At 43.7% G+C, this 20,822-nt stretch overlaps 1 protein-coding gene across 1 annotated transcript in view; it reads right to left on the minus strand.

Moving 5' to 3' along the window:
- The window catches only part of GLTP (glycolipid transfer protein), a 66,523-nt gene extending 46,534 nt beyond the window's left edge, over positions 1–19,989 (minus strand). Inside the window, exon 1 of the mRNA XM_033957437.1 lies at positions 19,725–19,989. Coding sequence (XP_033813328.1) covers positions 19,725–19,827 — 103 coding nt within the window. The 5' untranslated portion in view covers positions 19,828–19,989. The remainder of the gene's footprint in view (positions 1–19,724) is intronic.
- Positions 19,990–20,822: the final 833 nt, after the last annotated feature.

The following is a 20,822-nucleotide window of genomic DNA, read 5'->3' on the forward strand; positions in this document are numbered from 1 at the left end:
GACACTGAAAGGACATGAGGAAGACAGAGGGGGGAGAAGGATACTGAAAGCACATGGGGAAGACAGAGGGAGAAGGACGCTGACAGGACATGGGGTAGATGGGGGAGAAGGACGCTGAAAGGAAATGGGGAAGAGAGAGTGGGAAGAAGACGCTGAAGGGAAATGGGGAAGAGAGAGTGGGGAGAAGACGCTGAAGGGAAATGGGGAAGAGAGAGTGGGGAGAAGACGCTGAAGGGAAATGGGGAAGAGAGAGAGGGGAGAAGACGCTGAAGGGAAATGGGGAAGAGAGAGTGGGGAGAAGACGCTGAAGGGAAATGGGGAAGAGAGAGTGGGGAGAAGACGCTGAAGGGAAATGGGGAAGAGAGAGTGGGGAGAAGACGCTGAAGGGAAATGGGGAAGAGAGAGTGGGGAGAAGACGCTGAAAGGAAATGGGGAAGAGAGAGTGGGGAGAAGACGCTGAAGGGAAATGGGGAAGAGAGAGTGGGGCGAAGACGCTGGCAGGGAAGAAGACAGAGATGCCAGACTATATGGGGGGAGCAGAGAGAAGAAGATGGGTGTCAGATCAATTTGGAAGGGGGAGAAAGGGAGAGGCACAGTAACAGAGCAAATGGAAGACGCAGAGAGAAGAGAGATAGTGGATGGAAGGAATTGAATGAGAACATGAGGAAAGCAGAAACCAGGCAACAAAGGTAGGAAAAAAAATTCTATAAAGTAGTATATTAGTTGTGTTGATAAAAATTTATAAACATTAGAGGCTCTGGTAGAAACCCGTTTACAAAGTATGTATTCTTCCCAATTAATATTTCCAAATTAATAAAGTCTCTTTGCTTATTTGTAAATGGTTTTCTACCAGAGCCTTTAATTCAGTAGCATAATTAAATGAAATAACTATTTCTGAAGTTTATAGGGACGGGCGGGGACGGAGGGGATTCCTCGTGGGGATGGAGGGGATTCCTTGCGGGGATGGGTGGGGATGGAGGGATTCCTCACGGGGACGGGTGGGATTTCTGTCCCCGCACAACTCTCTAGTCTGGACCCTTTGAAGGACCTCCAGGAAGAGGGACCAGAGGAAAATTTATTTATTTATTTTTTAAATTTCTATACCATTTTATTCCAAAATGGTTTATAATAAAATTACATACATAAAATATTGAAACAGGTCAGAACAGATAAAAGCAAAAGCAGAAAGATTCAATCCTTACAACAGGTCAAATGCTCAAAGAAATGCATCAACAAATAATTGCATTTTCAGCAGTTTCGTGAATGAACTCCTATCCCCACATTTCCAAATTTGACCAACAAGGCCATTCCACAGTTTTACTCCTGCACATGAAAAGGTCATAGCATTCGTTTCCACATACTTGGGGTTGACCTTTGTTTTCAACAGTACTGAATTTTCAGAACGCAATGATCTTGATGGTTGGCAACCAGACATCAAACTCTTAAAAAATTTGGGAATCGTGCCACATAGAAATTGATCTGAAAAGCTGGTGGAAACTATGTTGAGTGTCCAAAATTGGAAAAATCCTTAGATTAACAAATATAATGGAACACTCAGTGTTCCATATAATGTAAACTAAAACAGAGGAAAAAGGACCTCAAAAAACCCCTGGACTATAATCAAAAAGATCATAACCAATTGGGGTAGGTTTTCATCACTGGTCCAAAGCCCTTGTGTAAATTTTTTATTTTTATAGAATTTTTTTAGATTTAATTTTCCAAAATTCAATATGTATTTATACTTGTAAATTAATATTATAATTAAATATCAATGTCTCTCTGATTCTCAATTGAGCATAATATAACCAGCAGCTAAGTATTGAAAAACTCAATAATATGAGATATAGCTTTATAATATCAAGCACTTATCTTAATGACCCAACGGAGGCCCAACCGTTTCGCTCCAACGGGCTTCTTCAGGGGTAGTGATAAAACTTATTGTTATGCCGGTGAGAATTTTGCTCAAGAGTTCAAGGGGGGGGGGGGGCGGTCCGCCCCGGGTGCACGCTCCAAGGGGTTGCACAGCCGGCTGGGGCCACACTCCGGAGCCTCGCTCTTGAGCAAAATTCTCACCGGCATAACAATAAGCTTTTGTTTCTCACTAGATGATAACATATTGGATCCAATTTGAGGACTTCAGCTCGATTAGTCTAAGAGCTCCTTTTATGAAGCTGCATTAGCGGCTTTATCGCATGCACCTTTTTTAGCGTGCGCTAACCCCCGCACAAGCCGAAAAACTACCACCTGCTCAAGAGGAGGCGGTGGCGGCTAGTGCAGCCAGTAAATTAGCGTGCGCTATTAAGCAAGTTAAACCGCTAATGTGGCTTCGTAAAAGGAGCCCTAAATTATTTTGTTTGCTTGCTATTGTTTATTATGTTGGACCATTTATATGACCAATTTTGCTTTCTGTACAAGTTATGCTTGGTAATTAAGATTGCAATAAATAAATAAAATAAAAATATTTATGGGCCCATGAGGAATAAGGTTGATTGGCTGAGATAACTGATTTAGCCTACTGTCCGAGGATTCAAATCTATACATTAACCCCCTCTTCTACGAAACCGCGCTAGCGGTTTTTAGCGCAGAGAGCCATGCTCATAGGAACTCAATGAGCGTCGGGAGCAGCACGGCTCTCTGCGCTAAAAAACGCTCTAAATCTAATAGATGCTGGCACTGTAATCTGGAACCAGGGACATTGGATCATCTACTTTATTAAGTTATTTTGGAATTCAATTTGGACTCAGGTAAATTCTCTATTGGAAAACCATGTTGCGCTTTCTTATGATACGGTTTTATTTGGAATGGTTATGAGAAAAGAGAGTCAAATATCAGCACACAAAAATAAACTTTTATTAATTATGACAGGGGTTGCCATTCAACATATTACCAATAACTGGAAAAATTACAATAATCTTAATTACACATTCTGGTGGAATTCGTTATGTCATATTTTTAAGATGGAAAGAGCAATAACGTTGCAAAAAGGGAATTATAATAACTTCGTAAAGATTTGGGGGCCATTGGAAAAGTATTGTAATGAATAGGTATCATTTTTCTTCCTTTTTTTAGATTTATTATATGCGCACTCAGGGGGGATGGAGGATTTAGGGAGGAAATTTTATAATTATGTTTATAATAATAGAATAATATATTTTATAAGGAATAACTGATGAAGGGTGGGTGAGTAGGGTTTTATCATTAATGGGCTATTAGATTTTAAAGTGCTATATTGGAATCAATGTATGATATATTTATGTGCACTTGTTTGATTTTAAAATGAATAAAGAATTGGAAAAAAAAACCCCAATTAAAAACGCTAGCGTGGTTTTATAGAAGAAGGGGTTAAAAAAAATATTTTGGAGGAATATGTGCGATATTCTAATTTTGTACTACCTATACTAGTAGTAGCGATATTGCATCAATGGCATTTCACATCAAACTGTCAGCTTCCTCTTTTGGACTTCAATTTACTCTGGCTAGCCAACCATTTAATTGCAGAACGAGAATAGTCTTATCCTCCCCCTCTCTTATTTTCTGCCTTCTTCCCCTATTTGTCTTTGTTCATCTTGTTTGCATTTGTTATCTAATCTCATCTAATCTTATCCGTCCATTTACATTCTGCCAAATCCTCTCAATAGGCCCAAAGCGGATTACAAGTCTTACAATTGAAAGACTCCAGTAACTAAATTGATTTATACAGTAAATCTAAAACACAAATATTGAGTAATGCACAGTAACAACAAAGTTGGAATCGAGACAAACTTCTCAAAACAGTTTTGAGTTTCCTTTGAAAATCTTGGTAAGGAACTGCGAGTCCGAGGTCGGTCCTTAGAAAGATTACTCCACAATAAAGCTGCTTGATATGATTGAAGTCTACAAAATCCTGAGTGGAGTAGAACGGGTTCAAGTTGATCGATTTTTCACTCCGTCAAAAATGACAAAAACTAGGGGACAATCAATGAAGTTACAGAGAAATACTCTTAAAACCAATAGGAGGAAAAATTTTTTCACTCAGAATAGTTAAGCTCTGGAACGCGTTGCCAGAGGTTGTGGTAAAAGCGGATGGAGTAGCTGGTTTTAAGAAAGGTTTGGACAAATTCCTGGAGGAAAAGTCTATAGTCTGTTATTAAGACACTAGTGTTTAAGCCCGTTACATTAATGGGTGCTAGAGTAGATATTTGTCTGTCTGGGGGTTTTTTCTTTGTCTCTCTCTCCTTGGACGCTGTCTGTCTGTCATTCTTTCTGTCTGTGTCTCCCTGGCCCCCTGCCTGTATTTCTCTGTTGCGCCATGCAAGCCTGTCTCTCCGTGGCCTCCTTCCTATGTGCTTAGTGCCCCCAGTGTCGCCTTCCTATGTCCTTAGTGTCCCATCCTATGTCCTTAGTGCCCTCAGTGCCTCCTTCCTATGTCCTTAGTGCCCCTTCCTATGTTCTTAGTGCCCTCAGTGCCTTTTATGTCCTTAGTGCCCTTTCTATGTCCTTAGTGCCCCCAGTGCCTCCTTCCCATGTTCTTAGTACCCCTTCCTAAGTCCTTAGTGCTCACAGTGCCTCCTTCCTATGTCCTTAGTGCCCCCAGTGCCTCCGTCCTGTATCCATAGTACCCCCAGTACCTCCTTCCCATGCACTTAGTGCCCCCAGTGTATCCGTTCTGTGTCCTTAGTGCCCCCAGTGTCTCCTTCCCGTATCCTTAGTGCCTCCAGTGCCTCTTTCCCGTGTCCTTAGTGCCCTCAGTGCTTCCTATGTCCTTAGTGCCCCCAGTGCCTCCTATGTTCTTAGTGCCCCCAGTGCCTCCTATGTTCTTAGTGCCCCCAGTGCCTCCTTCCCATGTCTTTAGTGCCCCCAGTGCCTCCTTCCTGTGTCCATAGTACCCCCAGTGCATCCGTCCTGTGTCCTTAGTGCCCCCAGTACATCCGTCCTGTGTCCTTAGTGCCCCCAGTGCATCCGTCCTGTGTCCTTAGTGCCCCCAGTGCATCCGTCCTGTGTCCTTAGTGCCCCCAGTGCATCCGTCCTGGGTCCTTAGTGCCCCCAGTGCATCCGTCCTGGGTCCTTAGTGCCCCCAGTGCCTCCGTCCTGTGTCCTTAGTGCCCCCAGTGCCTCCGTCCTGTGTCCATAGTACCCCCAGTGCCTCCTTCCCATGTCCTTAGTGCCCCCAGTGTATCCGTCCTGTGTCCTTAGTGCCCCCAGTGTCTTCCTTCCCATGTCCTTAATGCCCCCAGTGTCTCCTTCCCATGTCCTTAGTGCCCTCAGTGCCTCCTATGTCCTTAGTGCCCCCAGTGCCTCCGTCCTGTGTCCATAGTAACGGGCGTCTCAGAGGTCTCAGTAGGAGATACGCTAGCCTCCAGCGACCATAACATGGTATGGTTCAACCTTAGGAAAGGATCCCCTAAATCAATTACAAAAACAAAGGTGCTCAAATTCCGGGGCACCGACTTCGCACGCATGGGAGATTTCGTTCATCAGACGCTGCAGGACCAAGCAGAGACCGGCAATGAGGAAACTATGTGGTCGTACCTGAAATCATCCATACACGAAGCAACTAATCGCTACATAAAATCAGTAGACAAACGGCAAAGAAACAACAAACCCCAATGGTTCACTGAAGAGATCTCGCACCTCATTAAGGAGAAGAAAAAAGCATTTCTTTCCTACAAATGTACGCAGAGAAGAGAAACTAAAGTAGAATATAAGACCAGATCTGCAGCGGTCAAAACAGCAGTCAGGGAGGCCAAACTTCGAGTGGAAGAAACTCTGGCAAAAAACATTAAAAAGGGGGACAAATCCTTCTTTAGGTATATCAGTGATAGGAAAAGGAACACAGACGGTATAATACGCCTTAGACAACCGGACGGTAACTACGCGGTGGCGGATTCAGAAAAAGCAGAACTATTAAATGAATATTTCTGCTCAGTCTTCACCTGCGAAGCACCGGGACACGGACCACAGTTGAAGGTAAAACAAGACGTGGATGACCCGTTTCAGAATTTTGAGTTCACACCTGGGGACTTCTACAACGAACTGGCGAGGCTAAAGGTAAACAAGGTCATGGGACCGGACAATTTACACCCGAGAGTGCTCAGAGAATTGAGAGACGTTCTGGCGGAACCGTTGGCAGTGCTCTTCAATCTCTCACTAAGTATGGGGAAAGTTCCGTTAGACTGGAAAACAGCCAACGTCGTTCCTCTACATAAAAAGGGTTGTAAGGCTGAGGCTGCGAACTATAGACCGGTAAGCCTCACCTCAATAGTGTGTAAACTCATGGAAACACTAATTAAGTATAAATTAGATACGATCCTGAACGAGAGAAATCTCCGGAATACCAGTCAACATGGATTCACCAAGGGTAGGTCATGCCAATCCAATCTTATCAGCTTCTTTGACTGGGTAACAAGAAGACTGGACTCAGGAGAGTCCTTGGACGGCGTGTACCTGGACTTCAGCAAAGCGTTTGACAGCGTCCCACACCGCAGGCTGCTGAACAAGATGAAATCGATGGGATTAGGAGAAACTCTAACTGCATGGGTTAAAGATTGGTTTAGTGGCAGACTTCAGAGAGTGGTGGTTAACGGTACCCTCTCGAAAATGTCAGAGGTGACTAGCGGAGTGCCACAGGGTTCAGTCCTGGGCCCACTCCTCTTCAACATATTCATTGGGGATCTGACTCAAGGGCTTCAAGGCAAGGTAACCTTATTCGCTGATGACGCCAAACTATGCAATATAGTAAACGGCTATAATCTACAGGATGCTATGGAGCAAGACCTGCATACTTTAGAAAATTGGTCCTCCATCTGGCAGCTGGGCTTCAACGCCAAGAAATGTAAGGTCATGCATCTCGGTAACAGAAATCCTTGCAGAACTTACACCCTGAATGGAGAAACTTTAACCAGGACTACGGCAGAACGAGACTTAGGAGTAATCATCAGTGCTGACATGAAAGCAGCCACTCAAGTGGAGAAGGCTTCATCTAAAGCACAGCAGATGATAGGTTGTATCAAGAGAAGCTTCGTCAACAGGAAGCCTGAAGTCATGATGCCATTGTACAGAGCCATGGTGAAACCTCATCTGGAATACTGTGTGCAATTCTGGAGGCCACATTACCGTAAGGATGTGCTCAGAATTGAATCGGTTCAGCGGATGGCCACCAGGATGGTCTCGGGGCTAAAGGGTCTCCCGTATGAAGAAAGACTGAGCAAATTGCAGCTCTACACTCTCGAAGAACGCAGGGAGAGGGGAGACATGATTGAGACATTTAAGTACATCACAGGAAGGGTCGAGGTGGGAGATGAAATCTTTATTCTCAAGGGACCCTCGACCACAAGAGGACATCCGCTCAAACTCAGGGGAGGGAAGTTTCGTGGAGACGCCAGGAAGTACTTCTTCACGGAGAGAGTAATTGAGCATTGGAACAAGCTTCCAGTGCAGGTGGTCGAGGCACGCAGCATCCCAGACTTCAAGAACAAATGGGATACCTATGTGGGATCCCTACGAGGGTCATGCCAAGGGATAGGGTCACTAGGGTATGGACTTAAATGAGCGGGTCAGTAGAGTGACAATATAATTACAAATATACTTTAGGGGGTCAGTAGACTTAAGAGGGTGGGTAAATAGTGTGGGCAGACTTGATGGGCTATAGCCCTTATCTGCCGTCATATTTCTATGTTTCTATAGTACCCCTAGTGCCTCCTTCCCATGTCCTTAGTGCCCCCAGTGCATCCATCCTGTGTCCTTAGTGCCCCAGTGCATCCATCCTGTGTCCATAGTACCCCCAGTGCCTCCTTCCCATGTCCTTAGTGCCCCAGTGCATCCGTCCTGTGTCCTTAGTGCCTCCAGTGCATCCGTCCTGTGTCCTTAGTGCCCCCAGTGCATCCGTCCTGTGTCCTTAGTGCCCCCAGTGTCTCCTTCCCATGTCCTTAATGCCCCCAGTGTCTCCTTCCCATGTCCTTAGTGCCCTCAGTGCCTCCTATGTCCTTAGTGCCTCCAGTGTCTCCTTCCCGTGTCCTTAGTGCCCCCAATGCCTCTTTCCCGTGTCCTTAGTGCCCCCAATGCCTCTTTCCCGTGTCTTTAGAGCCCCCAGTGCCTCTTTCCCGTGTCCTTAGTGCCCCCAGTGCCTCCTTCCCATGTCTTTAGTGCCCCCAGTGCCTCCGTCCTGTGTCCATAGTACCTCCATGCCTCCTTCCCGTGTCCTTAGTGCCCCCAGTGCATCCGTCCTGTGTCCTTAGTGCCCCCAGTGCATCCGTCCTGTGTCCTTAGTGCCCCCAGTGCATCCGTCCTGTGTCCTTAGTGCCCCCAGTGCATCCGTCCTGTGTCCTTAGTGCACCCAGTGCATCTGTCCTGTGTCCTTAGTGCCCCCAGTGCATCTGTCCTGTGTCCTTAGTGCCCCCAGTGCCTTCTTTCTATGTCCCCCTCACTGCCTTCCAGACTTTGACCCACCCCCACCCCCACCCCCAAAGCCAGACTGTCTGCCTGCCTCCCATCCCTGCGTGCAGTAGAACCATTGAACAGCATCTTTCAATTTCTACCTCCCCCCATTCCCCCTGTACAGTAGAAGCCGGCATTTTCTTTCCCTCCCTTCCTCCCATCCACCCTGTGCAGTAGAACCGGTAAGCAACACCCCCCCCCCATACAACCGACCCCATTGACCCTCCCATCTGCCCCTCCCACTGCGAAACGATCTACAAACCTCCTGGCATCAGCAGCATCCCCAGCACTTTAAACACGCTGCTTCGCGGCCTTCTACTGTCGATTTCCTCTGCCGTGTCCCTGATGACATCATCAGAGACAGAGACATGGCAGAGGAAATCGGCAGTAGAAGGCCGCGAAGCAGCGTGTTTAAAGTGCTGAGGGACACTGCTGGTGCCGGGAGGTTTGTAGATCGTCTCGCAGTGGGAGGGGCGGTTGGGAGGGTCAGTGGGGTCGGCTGCACAGCGGCGGTAGTGGCGGGAGGGATATGGAAACATGTGGAGGTTTGTGGTCATTTCGCGGTGGGAGGGGTGGATGGGACAATCAATGGGGGCCTGGGTGCGGTGGGGAGGGGGGGGGGTCGACAAAAACGAATTGCCTTCCTTCCTTACAGTGAGTGGAAGGGGGTCGAAGCGCGCATGCGCACTCTTGCCCACCACGGACATACAGATCACGGAACACGCAGGTTAGAGTGCGCATGCGCACTTAGGGTTTTATTATAGTAGATGGGAAAAGCCACTGCTTGTCCTGGATCAGTAGAATGGAATGTTGCTACTCCTTGGGTTTTAGCTAGGTATTAATGACCTGGATTGGCGACCGCGAGAACGGGCTACTGGGCTTGATGGACCATTAGTCTGACCCAGTATGGCTATTCTTATGTTCTTTCGTGAGCCAAGTATAGGACAATTAAGCCATTGTAACATCACTGATGATTTTGGCTCTGAGGCATTATGACATCACAATCTCAGCTCTGAGTTCCGGAATCTTGCTACTCTTTCAGATGCTGGAATGTTGCTACACCTTGAGTTTTGGTCAGGTACTAGTGACCTGGATTGGCCACCATGAAAATTGGCTACTGAGTTTGATGGACCATTGGTCTGACCCAATAAGGCTATTCTTATGTTCTTATTGCCCCATTCATTTCTATAATCCAAATAGCATTCTAGTATTCTGCATTAACTACAGCGATATCAGACTAAAAAGCTTTGCAAAATTCAAAACACGACTGCCCTTTCCTATGAGTCATTGTAAATTGCTTAGGCCAGTGTATCGCAAACTGTGTGCCACAGAACGAGACACTGGTGAGGAAGAGCATCATCCATGCCGACGGCGAGAGGCACATCCTGTAGGAAGTCAGCCGGCATGGACGACTCTCCTTCTGGCTGGTGTCTCTCCTCCCTGCACCTCCCAGATCCCTGTAATGGCGGGGCAAGATGGGCCTCCGCGCATGCACAGACTGAAGCGATGACATCACGCATGTGTGTGACATCATCGCATCGACTTCTGAATGCCTTCCTGCCGGGGCACTGTATTTAGTGTGCTGCCGGCCAGAAAAGTTTGCGGGACACTGGCTTAGGCATATAGGCCCGGATTCTCTCAACAGCGCCGTTGTCGGTAGCCGCCTTAAAAGATCAGTTTCCATGTATATCCAAATTGCTCTCATGCATATTTATTGTGGATATCCTGGAAACCCGGCTGGCTGTAGGACCCCAAGACATGTTTGGAAAGTATGAATTTATATAATTCAAGAGGAAGAATCCAGAAAAACTGCCCCACCTTGCACACATCCCTGTATATAAATGTTCCAACTACTTCAAAATGTTCTTTCACTTTAAGTTTCTATCTCTTGGAGTATATAGCTTATGAGACTCTTATATTTTCTGTCATAGACCTCAGAAAGCACCCTCTTCCATCCCACAGTGGTGAACATTCCTGACGGGGAGTTAACTGGTGTACACTCCTCACCGGTCTATATTTGACATTATACTTTAATTCAATTCTTTTAGCTTTTAAAGTGCTATCACACACATAGTATTGTACTTAACTTATGTGTGGTTCAGCGGTTGGACCCGACATGTTTCGCTTCCGCTTCGTCAGGGATCTACACTAGATAAAAACATATCCATCAATAAAAAGCATACTGAAGAGTACAAAAATTTAAATCCCCTCTAGATAGTTTAGCGTAAGGGCACGTAAGGGGGTTGGCCTCATAATTTAAGAGCTATAAATAGTGCAGCGAAAGACGACGACGCCATCTTGCACAGTAATCGTTTTGCGGGGTGGATGTTAGCGGCAATGGTAAGCTTATAAGATAATAAGACGATCAAAATGTTATTAATGGAGTTTAGACATAGTTTTGTACGCTTTTTATTGATGGATATGTTTTTATCTAGTGTGGATCCCTGACGAAGCGGAAGCGAAACATGTCGGGTCCAACCGCTGAACCACACATAAGTTAAGTACAATACTATAAACAGTATGTGTGTGATAGCACTTTAAAAGCTAAAAGAATTGAATTAAAGTTAAAAGAATTGAATTAAAGTATAATGTCAAATATAGACCGGTGAGGAATGTACACCAGTTAACTCCCCATCAGGAATGTTCACCATTGTGGGACGGAGGAGGGTGCTTTCTGAGGTCTATGACAGAAAATATAAGAGTCTCATAAGCTATATACTCCAAGAGATAGAAACTTAAAGTGAAAGAACATTTTGAAGTAGTTGGAACATTTATATACAGGGAAGCAACTGAGTTCCAACATTTAAGGAAATTGCCTTTATTGGTTGTTTGACACCTTGCAAACATACCTTTTTGTGCAGTCAAAGGGGTCAGTCGCTTATGTTTCTAAGTACAAAAAAATCCAAGTGAAACTACAGACCCAGGGGATATTTCATGTACTTTCTACATAAAAGTTGCCCGTGGGTAGATTCAATTAAATCCTTCGATGTTTTGGAAAATACTGGGATACGAGAAAAGGTGACGGGACAAAAGCGCACGAGACTTCAGCGTGCCGACACTGCAGTGCCGACAATTCGGCGCAAGACACCAGCGCGCCACCTAAAATGTGACTTTTAAAGAGCTCCGATGGAGGGTGTGGGGGGGGAACCCCCCCACACTTTACTTCAGACTGTTCGCACTACCGTTGGGGTGGGGGGTGCAACCCCCCACATTATAGAGTAAACTTAACTTTTTCCTAAAAAATCGGAAAAAAGTTAAGTTTACTCTATAATGGAGGGTTCCAACCCCCCCCCCCCCGAACGGCGGCGCGAAGAGTATGAAGTAAACTGGGGGGGTTCCCCACTCACACCCCGCGTCGGAGCTCTTTAAAAGTCACTTTTTAAGGCAGTGCGCTGGTGTCTTGCGCCAAATTGTTGTCGCTGCAGTGTTTGTGTGCTGAAGTCTCGAGCGTGAATGACTATGAACCAGGAGAAACATATCACCCAGGTAACTAGGTCAGCATTTTTTTTAACAGAAGATGATTTATCAATTGAAGCCAAACCTGACCACGAATGCTATGTCTGCAGTTATTTATTCATTTTTAACGAGTCGTCTAGATTAGCACGATATGTGGGTCTATTTATGAAGTTTATGACAGTGCAAAATGCAGCTGCCCGTGTTCATCTGAGTAAAAGAAATTGGCAAAGGCTAAGCCTTTTATTGTACCAATTACACCGGCTTCCTGTAAATGAAAGATGTCTTTAAGATACTGTATAATCAGAAACCTAGCTATTGGTCAGAAATTATATCCAGATAAACCACTTAGGGAACACATAAGTATTCTCCCTTCAGTTTTGTGGTAATAGGTTTCTTTCATCTTTAATTGTTATATTTAATTGTTGGTATACATCTTTCACTATCCCGTCAGAAATTATATCCCCCAAAGCCTCCAAGACCAGTACGTGGAAATCTGCTGAAATCTCAACTTTGGATCAAGTTAGGAAGGTCTGTTTGTATATATTAAGACATATAAAATTATATTGTACAATTTGACACGGACAAGAGGACACGGAATGAAGCTGAGGGGGGACAAGTTCAGGACGAATATCAGGAAGTTCTGCTTCACGCAGAGAGTGGTGGACACCTGGAATGCTCTCCCCGACGAGGTTATTGCGGAATCGACCGTCCTAGGATTTAAAAGCAAACTAGATGCACATCTCCTTATGAGAGGCATAGAAGGATATGGGTGACTACAAATTACGCCAGGTATATCTCTGGCTGGGCCTCCGCGTGTGCGGATCGCCGGACTTGATGGACCGAAGGTCTGATCCGGAGATGGCATTTCTTATGTTCTTATGTATCTGCAAGTACATATATTTGCAAAGCGGTTTTACTTAGAGGTACTTCAAGCATTTTCCCCATCTGTCCCAGTGGGTTCACAACCTGGGGCAATGGGAGGGTTTAAGTACCTTGCCAGGGTCACAAGAAGCAGCGTGGGGTTTGAACCCACAACCTCAGGGTGCCAAGGCTGTAGCTCTGGCTCTAACCACTATGCCACTCTCCAACTTATATTAACCTGGGATAAGGAAAAACTGAATATTCATAAACATTGTTCGTATGTCCATGTAAGTGATAACTAGAATGACATTATGATATACAGATTATGCTAGGACTCTTTGAATGGAATGGCATGACTGATAATCTGCTGTGGTTACAAGACAATAAAATGGTTCATTGGTAATAAATAATTAACCCTAAAAAATCAAACTTAAAAGTATAAATGGTGAGAACCATATTCACATACATAGCCAGAAAATATATGAAAATGCAGGAAATCCAACCTTATGTCATACTTTAATATAGAAAAAGATAAGATAGATGTCAATAACATAGGAAAAAGGTCGTCCCACAGTGCAATAACCCCAGGTTTTAATAATAGAAATTCCTTCCGTCGTCTTTGGGTATCCCTTGCTAGATCTGGATACATTTGTACTTTTAAACCTAGAAATTTTTCATAAGCCAGTTTTTATCAGAGGCCATAGCCACCATCAACAATGTAGCAGGGGAAACTGTTTCTGAATCTGAAAGTTCAAGTAAAGCTGTTGCATCATTGCTGAGTACCTCGAACAGCATATATCACATCTTGCCTGCAGCACAGACTCAGGGCACAGCCCAAAGGGGCATGCCAGACCCCTTGGGAGCCAAGTGGAGCAATGCAGGAGGCATATCTAGTGGAGGTTTCCTCCATCTTCAGAAAACTGTATAATCTTTTTCCTTTAAACGAGGAAAAGGAAAGCAAAACGGCAAGCCCCGCTCAACATAGTTCTATGAATAAACATCCCCAAGTCACAGGACGGGCCTATGCTCACAGATCTTGTGCAGGACCAGGAGTCCCCAAGCTCAGCAGATAGGACTCCTTCCATTATGCCTAGCACCTCCCAGGAACTTTCTGTTCCTCCTAATGGAGCACATGCTGGAGAAACAGGAGGCAACTCCCATTTAAATGTTTCTTTTTAAACAATTTTCTATTTACATCAAACAGAACATTTGATTTTGCAATAGGTTTACATAAAGAAAAATAAAATAAAACCCAAAGAAATATTACTATTATAAGAGGAGAAAGTTCCATATCAATGTAACCATTTAGATTTTTTAGAGCAAGGGTGTCAAAGTCCCTCCTCGAGGGCTGCAATCCAGTTGGAATTTCAGGATTTCCCCAATGAATATGCATGAGATCTATTTGCATGCACTGCTTTCATTGTATGCTAATAGATCTCATGCATATTCATTGGGGAAATCCTGAAAACCAAACTGGATTGCAACCCTCGAGGAGGGACTCTGACACCCCTGTTCTAGAGGGAAGAAGCCAGATTCCACTTCTGCTCTCTTCCTTAGACACTACTAGTGTGTCTCATGATGTTTCCATGAAAGACATTTAGAATGCTGTGACCAGGACTAAGGCAAAGATGGAAGAAGTTGAGGACCAACTGTCAATTTTCCCAGGAAACTGTCTCTAAAATGGAGGATATAGGCAAAAAAAATATTCTTCTATGGAAAAAAGGGTTTCAAATGTTGAGCGTCTAGTTACTACCTCTTTAAAATACTGGCTCTTTGGTGATAGAAGGTCATTTCTCCACATGGTATGGTTTGGATAGACTAGAAAATGTGCTTAAAGCCAGGAACCTTACGTTTTTCCCTATACTAAATTGCTATATGTTAAGACTTTTGGTTAGTCCAAATTGGCAATGGAAAAACAGTTCGTTCAACCCAACTCAAATAGACAATGACATATGAACAAACTCATGCAGATTAAACTTTTATTGCCAAACCTCAAACACCCAAGACACAACTTGTTTTGATTCGTGTCCTTACTGGGGTGACGTGTTCATCATCGGTCTGGTCTTGTTACTTTTAAAAGACCCAAATTACTTAATAATTTAATTACAATCTCCACTATATCTGATGCTCAAGTGATTTCATCCACCCACTTAAGTAAATTAGTATATGCTGAAATACCTAAGCCTTTGACATTTTCTGGTGGAGTGGATGAATCCACACGAACAGAAGAAACACAGGATATTACCTTAAAAGACTTATGGCTAGGCATATCTAGGGTTGAAGGGTTTCTCAGGACAACGATGAAGCAAATGGGAGATTATTCTCAATTAGTTTCTTCTAAATTAGAAAATGTGGATGTTAATTTAGGGTGTTTGGATAAACGACTAAATGTGGTGGAAAATCAATGTAACAACTTGCAAGCTGTCTCTGTATCAGCTGTTAAAGATTCAACCGTAATACATTCTAAAATTGAATCTATAGAGAATATGAATAGAGTGAAAAATCTACGCTTGGTCAATTTTCCAGTAACCCACTTATTGTCACCTGAGATTTTACTAAGGAAGTTCTTTAAAGAAGTACTGGGATTGACCAATGCGGAGAATTTTCCAATAAATAATTATTATTATATTCCTTTTAAAAAACTTGAATCTGCCCAGGGGGAGGACCATCTGATCACACCAGAGGTAAACTTGACTGAATTTTTAGAAGATACACAGGATGTGATTCAGACTCGGTCCACCCTGGTAATAACATGCATGAGCGAGATGGACAAAATGTTGATAATGAGACTTTATTTCAAAAATAGGTTAACAAAATTTTGTGGAGATTTGGTCAGGATTTTTCCGGATGTATCCAGAACCACACAGTTAAGGAGGAAAGAATTTTTGAAACTGAAGGATAGAGTGTTGGCACTGGATGCATCCTTCTATTTGAAATTTCCCTGTAAATGTATGATCAAACTACAAGATATTGAATATACTTTTTGGGATCCAATACAATTACAACAATTCTTAATTGCAAGAGAAAAGAAAAGGAATGAGATTTGTTTCATCTTACTGAGGAATATGAGGAGAATTAATATAATAGTATCCTAGTTTAAGGAATGACTCAGGATTCATTAATATGAACCAAGAATCATTATCCTTTAAATTTCTTGAATTTACTTTATTAAAAAATAGCAAGGTAACTCCCCATTAATGTGGGCTTGAAAGGAGCTTTGTATGTATGATGTGATTATGTTTGTTTTATGTGATTTTCCTTTTTCTTCTGTATCTTTGGATATTGTAAAGTATTCAAAATTATAAATAAAAGAAAAAAATAATAATAATAATTTAATTACAGCACCACATTGGTTAATTTGGGTCTTACCTGCACTAAAAGTAACAAAACCAGACTGATGATGAACACGTCACCCCAGTAAGGTACATGAACCAAAACAAGTCATGTCTTGGGTGTTTGAAGTCTGGCAATAAAAGTTTAATCTGCACGATTTTTTCATATGTCATTGTCTATGTGAATATTTTTGGTTAAATATATTAAGGAAGTGCTGTCTATTAATCAAGACCTTCATTTCTCAAAGTTATTATCTTTCCTAAAAAGGATGATAGCTTTAATTTGATTAATTCTTTTAAAAAAAAAAAAAAACTTATTATTTATTGAAATTTTCAATATATTACAAGAAACTAACATTCTTGCTAAGGAAATACAGCCGGAATAAATGTTAACACGGATAGAAGTAATGATAGGTTTTTTAAGATGAGGCAGGGAACACTCGACAGGTCATGGACCTGATGGGCCGCCGCGGGTGCGGACCGCTGGGCGCCATGGACCTCTGGTCTGATCCCGGTGGAGGCAACTTCTTATGTTCTTATCACAGCAGGAGGTGGCTCCGCTTGCGGAGGCGAAAGATAGATCTCATGCCCCTGTGAGGTAAGGCCTTCTTTACCTTTCCCCAGCGCGGGGCTAGTTCCACCAGTCCCAATGCAGATACCGGGCAATAATTGCTCAGTCGTCTGCTGTCTAATAGGTGGTATCGGCGTCGAGGAAGAAGGCGCCTTGACCAAACCTTTCCTTTTGTGCGGCATAATTGCTCTAGGAAAAAAGACGCTAACAGCCACGAGAGCTCGATCTCACAACTCGGTCAATGCCGCCATCTTAGCCACTCCCCCTAATTTGATTAATTCTTAGGAAATTTCTATGGATTAGTTTCCTTTCAAGCTACATTCCTAGGGTTCCTTTTACTAAGCCGCGTTAGGGCTTTAACACGCAGAATAGTGCGTGCTAAATTGCAGCGCGCGCTAGACCTTAATGCCAGTTCTAACTGCGTACCGCTGCGTGTGTTAAAAACGCTAACGCAGCTTAGTAAAAGGAGCCCCTAGTCGCATTCACTGCCAAGAAGGATAAAATTCAATTTTTGTAAAACTTATTTCAAGAAAAAAAAAAATATATATATATATATCCCTGATATGGCTTGTGCTACACAGTAAGGAAAATATTTCTGCATCTAAAGCCAAACATTTTCAAGTCAGAGGTACTTTTTTTCTTAAGTGTTTAACTTTTTGACAGGGGAATTTATTTTATCACTCAATTAGAAGTTTCTAATTTATAAAAGTTTGCCTAATATACCCCCTCTTTTACTATCGCGCAGTGTGGGTTTTACCACCGGTAACTGCTGTGACGCTCATAGAATTCCTATGAACGTCGGAGCAGTTACTGCTGCTGGCGGCGCTAAAACCCACGCTACGCATTATTAAGAGAGGGGGATAATTTTACCTTGGATAGGGGGTTTCATTTAATAATAATAATTTATTTCTTGCATACCGCCCTGCCAGTAGTTCTAGGCGGTTCACAACAGTGTAATTAAAAAAAAAACAACCCCCAAACATTTCAGTTAATAAATACAATCACATACACACTTCTATGAGCAAATTTATACATCATGGTTAAAATACAATTTCAAACATACAGCTATTAATATCTCAATTAAATACAACCTAGTTAGAGGAAAAGGTTACAAGCACAATCTAATAAAAAATATCTTTAAAAACTTATAATAAAAATCAACATTCTTGTTTATTAAATAAATGAGTTTTTAATAATTTCCTAAATATAGGGTAAGAATGAGGCTGAGCAATCAATGGGCTTATCCAGGAATTCACTTTCCCCGTCTGATATTCCAGAGTCCTGTCAAAGAATCTTTTATAGCGACATGCCCTTGGGTTAGGGAAGATAAACATACCCGAATTTCTGGTATGTTTTTTTGAATTAAACAGTTTCAGGTATGATACCAAATAAGAGGGTAATAGTCCAAAAAGAGCCTTGTAACAAACACTCCCAAATTTAAAGAACACTCTGGCCCCAAACGGCAGCCAATGTAGTCTAGCATAATAAGGACTTATGTGTTCATATTTTTTAAGACCAAAAATTAAACAAATCGCAGTATTCTGAACCAATCGAAGTCTTAATAAAATCTTTATTGGTAATCCTAGATAAACAATATTACAATAATCTAAAGTAGACAATACTGTAAACTGAACCAGTAACCGAAAGGATTCCATGTCAAAATACTTCTCAATAGTCCTTCATTTCCACAATAGTGCATAGCTTTTTTTAATTAAAAGGTCTGTGTGTTTCCTGAAAGTTAGACTACGATCCAGAGTTATACCCAAAATCTTCAAATCTGACGCTATCTCAAAGTTTTGACCACTGAATTGGATTGTTGATTCCTGAATTTTATCATTAGGGCTAGCTAAAAAGACCTAGAATCGAATGATGCCACGTGTAGTTTTGATTGTTGAAATTCTTATTTGTTATAAATATTCTTCCTTCCCCTAATGAGGACTGCTTCACCTAGTTTCTTTTCTATTTCTTACTATTTACTTTCATAAGTCATTATATGCTGTAATCTCTTGTTTTATTTTTGAAGCTAATGTAATAAATTTACTATGATAATTAAATAAATTAACACAATACACATTTAAACATCCTAATAGGTGGTATAGGGTAGACACAGAGATGGAATGTATAAATGGGGGAGAGAGCAGGGATCCCCAGGTTTGGGTCCTGAGATCTCTCTTCCTCCCCTTTTGGTGGAGGGGATGGTAGGAATTAGTCAGCCTTTCCTTGGAAGTGGGGGAGAAAGCAGGGATCCCCAGGTTTGGGTCATGAGATCTCTTTCTCCCTCCCCCCTTCCCACTTCCTGGAGGATTAGCCCCTCAAAACGCTCCCCCCCCCACCCCGGGTTGTGCGAGCATCCACAGAGCCAACACCTATGGGTCTCCCCTTTTGGTAGAGGGGGGTGGTAGGAATTAGTCAGCCTTTCCTTGGAGGTGGGGGAAGGATCAGGGATACCCAAGTTTGGGTCCTGAGATCTCTCTCCCTCCCCTTTTGGTGGAGGGGGGTGGTAGGAATTAGTCAGACTTTCCTTGGAGGTGGGGGAGAGATTAGGGATCCCCAAAGTTTGGGTCCTGAGATCTCTCTCCCTCCCCTTTTGGTGGAGGGGGGTGGGAGGAATTAGTCAACCTTTCCTTGGAGGTTGGGGAGAGAGCAGGGATCCCCAGGTTTGGGTCCTGAGATCTCTCTCTCCCTCCCCCCCTTCCCACTTCCTGGAGGATCAGCCCCTCAAGCCGCTCCCCCCCCCCCCCCACGGGTTGTGCGAGCACCCACAGAGCCAACACCTATGGGTCTCCCCTTTTGGTGGAGGGGGGTGGTAGGAATTAGTCAGCCTTTCCTTGGATGTGGGGGAGAAATCAGTGATCCCCAAGTTTGGGTCCTGAGATCTCTCTCCCTCCCCTTTTGGTGGAGGGGTGGTGGTATGAATTTGTCAATCTTTCCTTGGAAGTGGGGGAGAGAGGTTTGGATCCTTAGATATCTCCCCCCCCCCACCTCATGGAGGATCAGCCCTTCAAACACCCTTACCCCCCCCCCCCCCAAGGGATCAGCCCTTCAGCCCCCCGAGGAGTCCCGGAGATCTGCCCGCCCGGTCACCAACTCACCGAAGAACGGGGGCAGGTGGGACACGGACTCCAAGAAGCTGCACGTCTCGATCTGCTTATCGGCCGGCAGCGGCTTGAACTGGTGCTGCAAGAGGAGAGCCATGAAGGAACAACGCGCGCGCGCACACAACCCAAATCTCCGAGCGAGCGCGAACCAGAACCGCCAGCTGTTCGCTCTTCCCTTAACTAAGCCGAAGCTCGGCCAGGCACCGCCAAGCACACACCGTCCGGGTTGTCGCGAGCTGCCAATCAGCGAGGAAGGCGCCGCTGGACTCCAGCCAATGGGAAAAAGCAGGAGGCGGCTCGAAGATGAGAAAAACCCTGCCCGGCGAGGGCCCGCTCGTCCAATCAGCTCGAAGTGCAAGCTAGAGGCCGACCAATCGGAGAATACCCTAGGGCCGGGAGGCGGAGGGTTAAAGGTGCGCTGAGGTTGGAAGGCGGGGAAGTGGGTTCTGGGTAGTGGATGGTTGTGGAACTGGTTCTAGGACCCTGCTGGCACTAGTGCGTTTGTAATTTTACTTCCATTCTGTTAGCACCGGTTGGTGTTTGTTTCCTTTCTAGTTCGAAATTATTTTGACGACAACAACCCGACTTTAAATATTGCCATACCAATAAAGTTTGCTGAATCTTGAAGGCCACTTACAGAGACCCCCCTGGGGAGATCTGCTTCGGGGATTCTTTGTAATGTGGGAGCTGCAAGCCCTGTAAAAAGATGGACAAACCACTTGTTACTAAACTAAACTAAAGCTTCACTTTGTATACCGAGTCATCATTCTGAGAAGGCTCGACTCGGTTTACAGCAATTAAACAGGAAATGATTTACAAATGATAAATAGAAGATAAAAGCAAAATTTCAAAAGAATTAATTTTCAAAATGTCTGGCAAATCGAGTAGTTTTTAAAGATTTACGGAAAAATTGAAACGAACTGGAACTCCTTAAAAAAAAAGGGCAGATCATTCCAAAGTTGAGAGATTTTAAAGACCAAAGATTGACTGAAGATCTTGACTCCTTTAATCCCTTTTATAGAAGGAAGGGAGAGTTTAAATTCTTGGTTCCTCTGTAAACTAAATGAAACTGCAAAACCTGGAACAGGATTT

This window comes from Geotrypetes seraphini, chromosome 8 (genome assembly GCF_902459505.1).
Source record: "Geotrypetes seraphini chromosome 8, aGeoSer1.1, whole genome shotgun sequence".
Classification (NCBI taxonomy): Eukaryota; Metazoa; Chordata; class Amphibia; order Gymnophiona; family Dermophiidae; genus Geotrypetes; species Geotrypetes seraphini.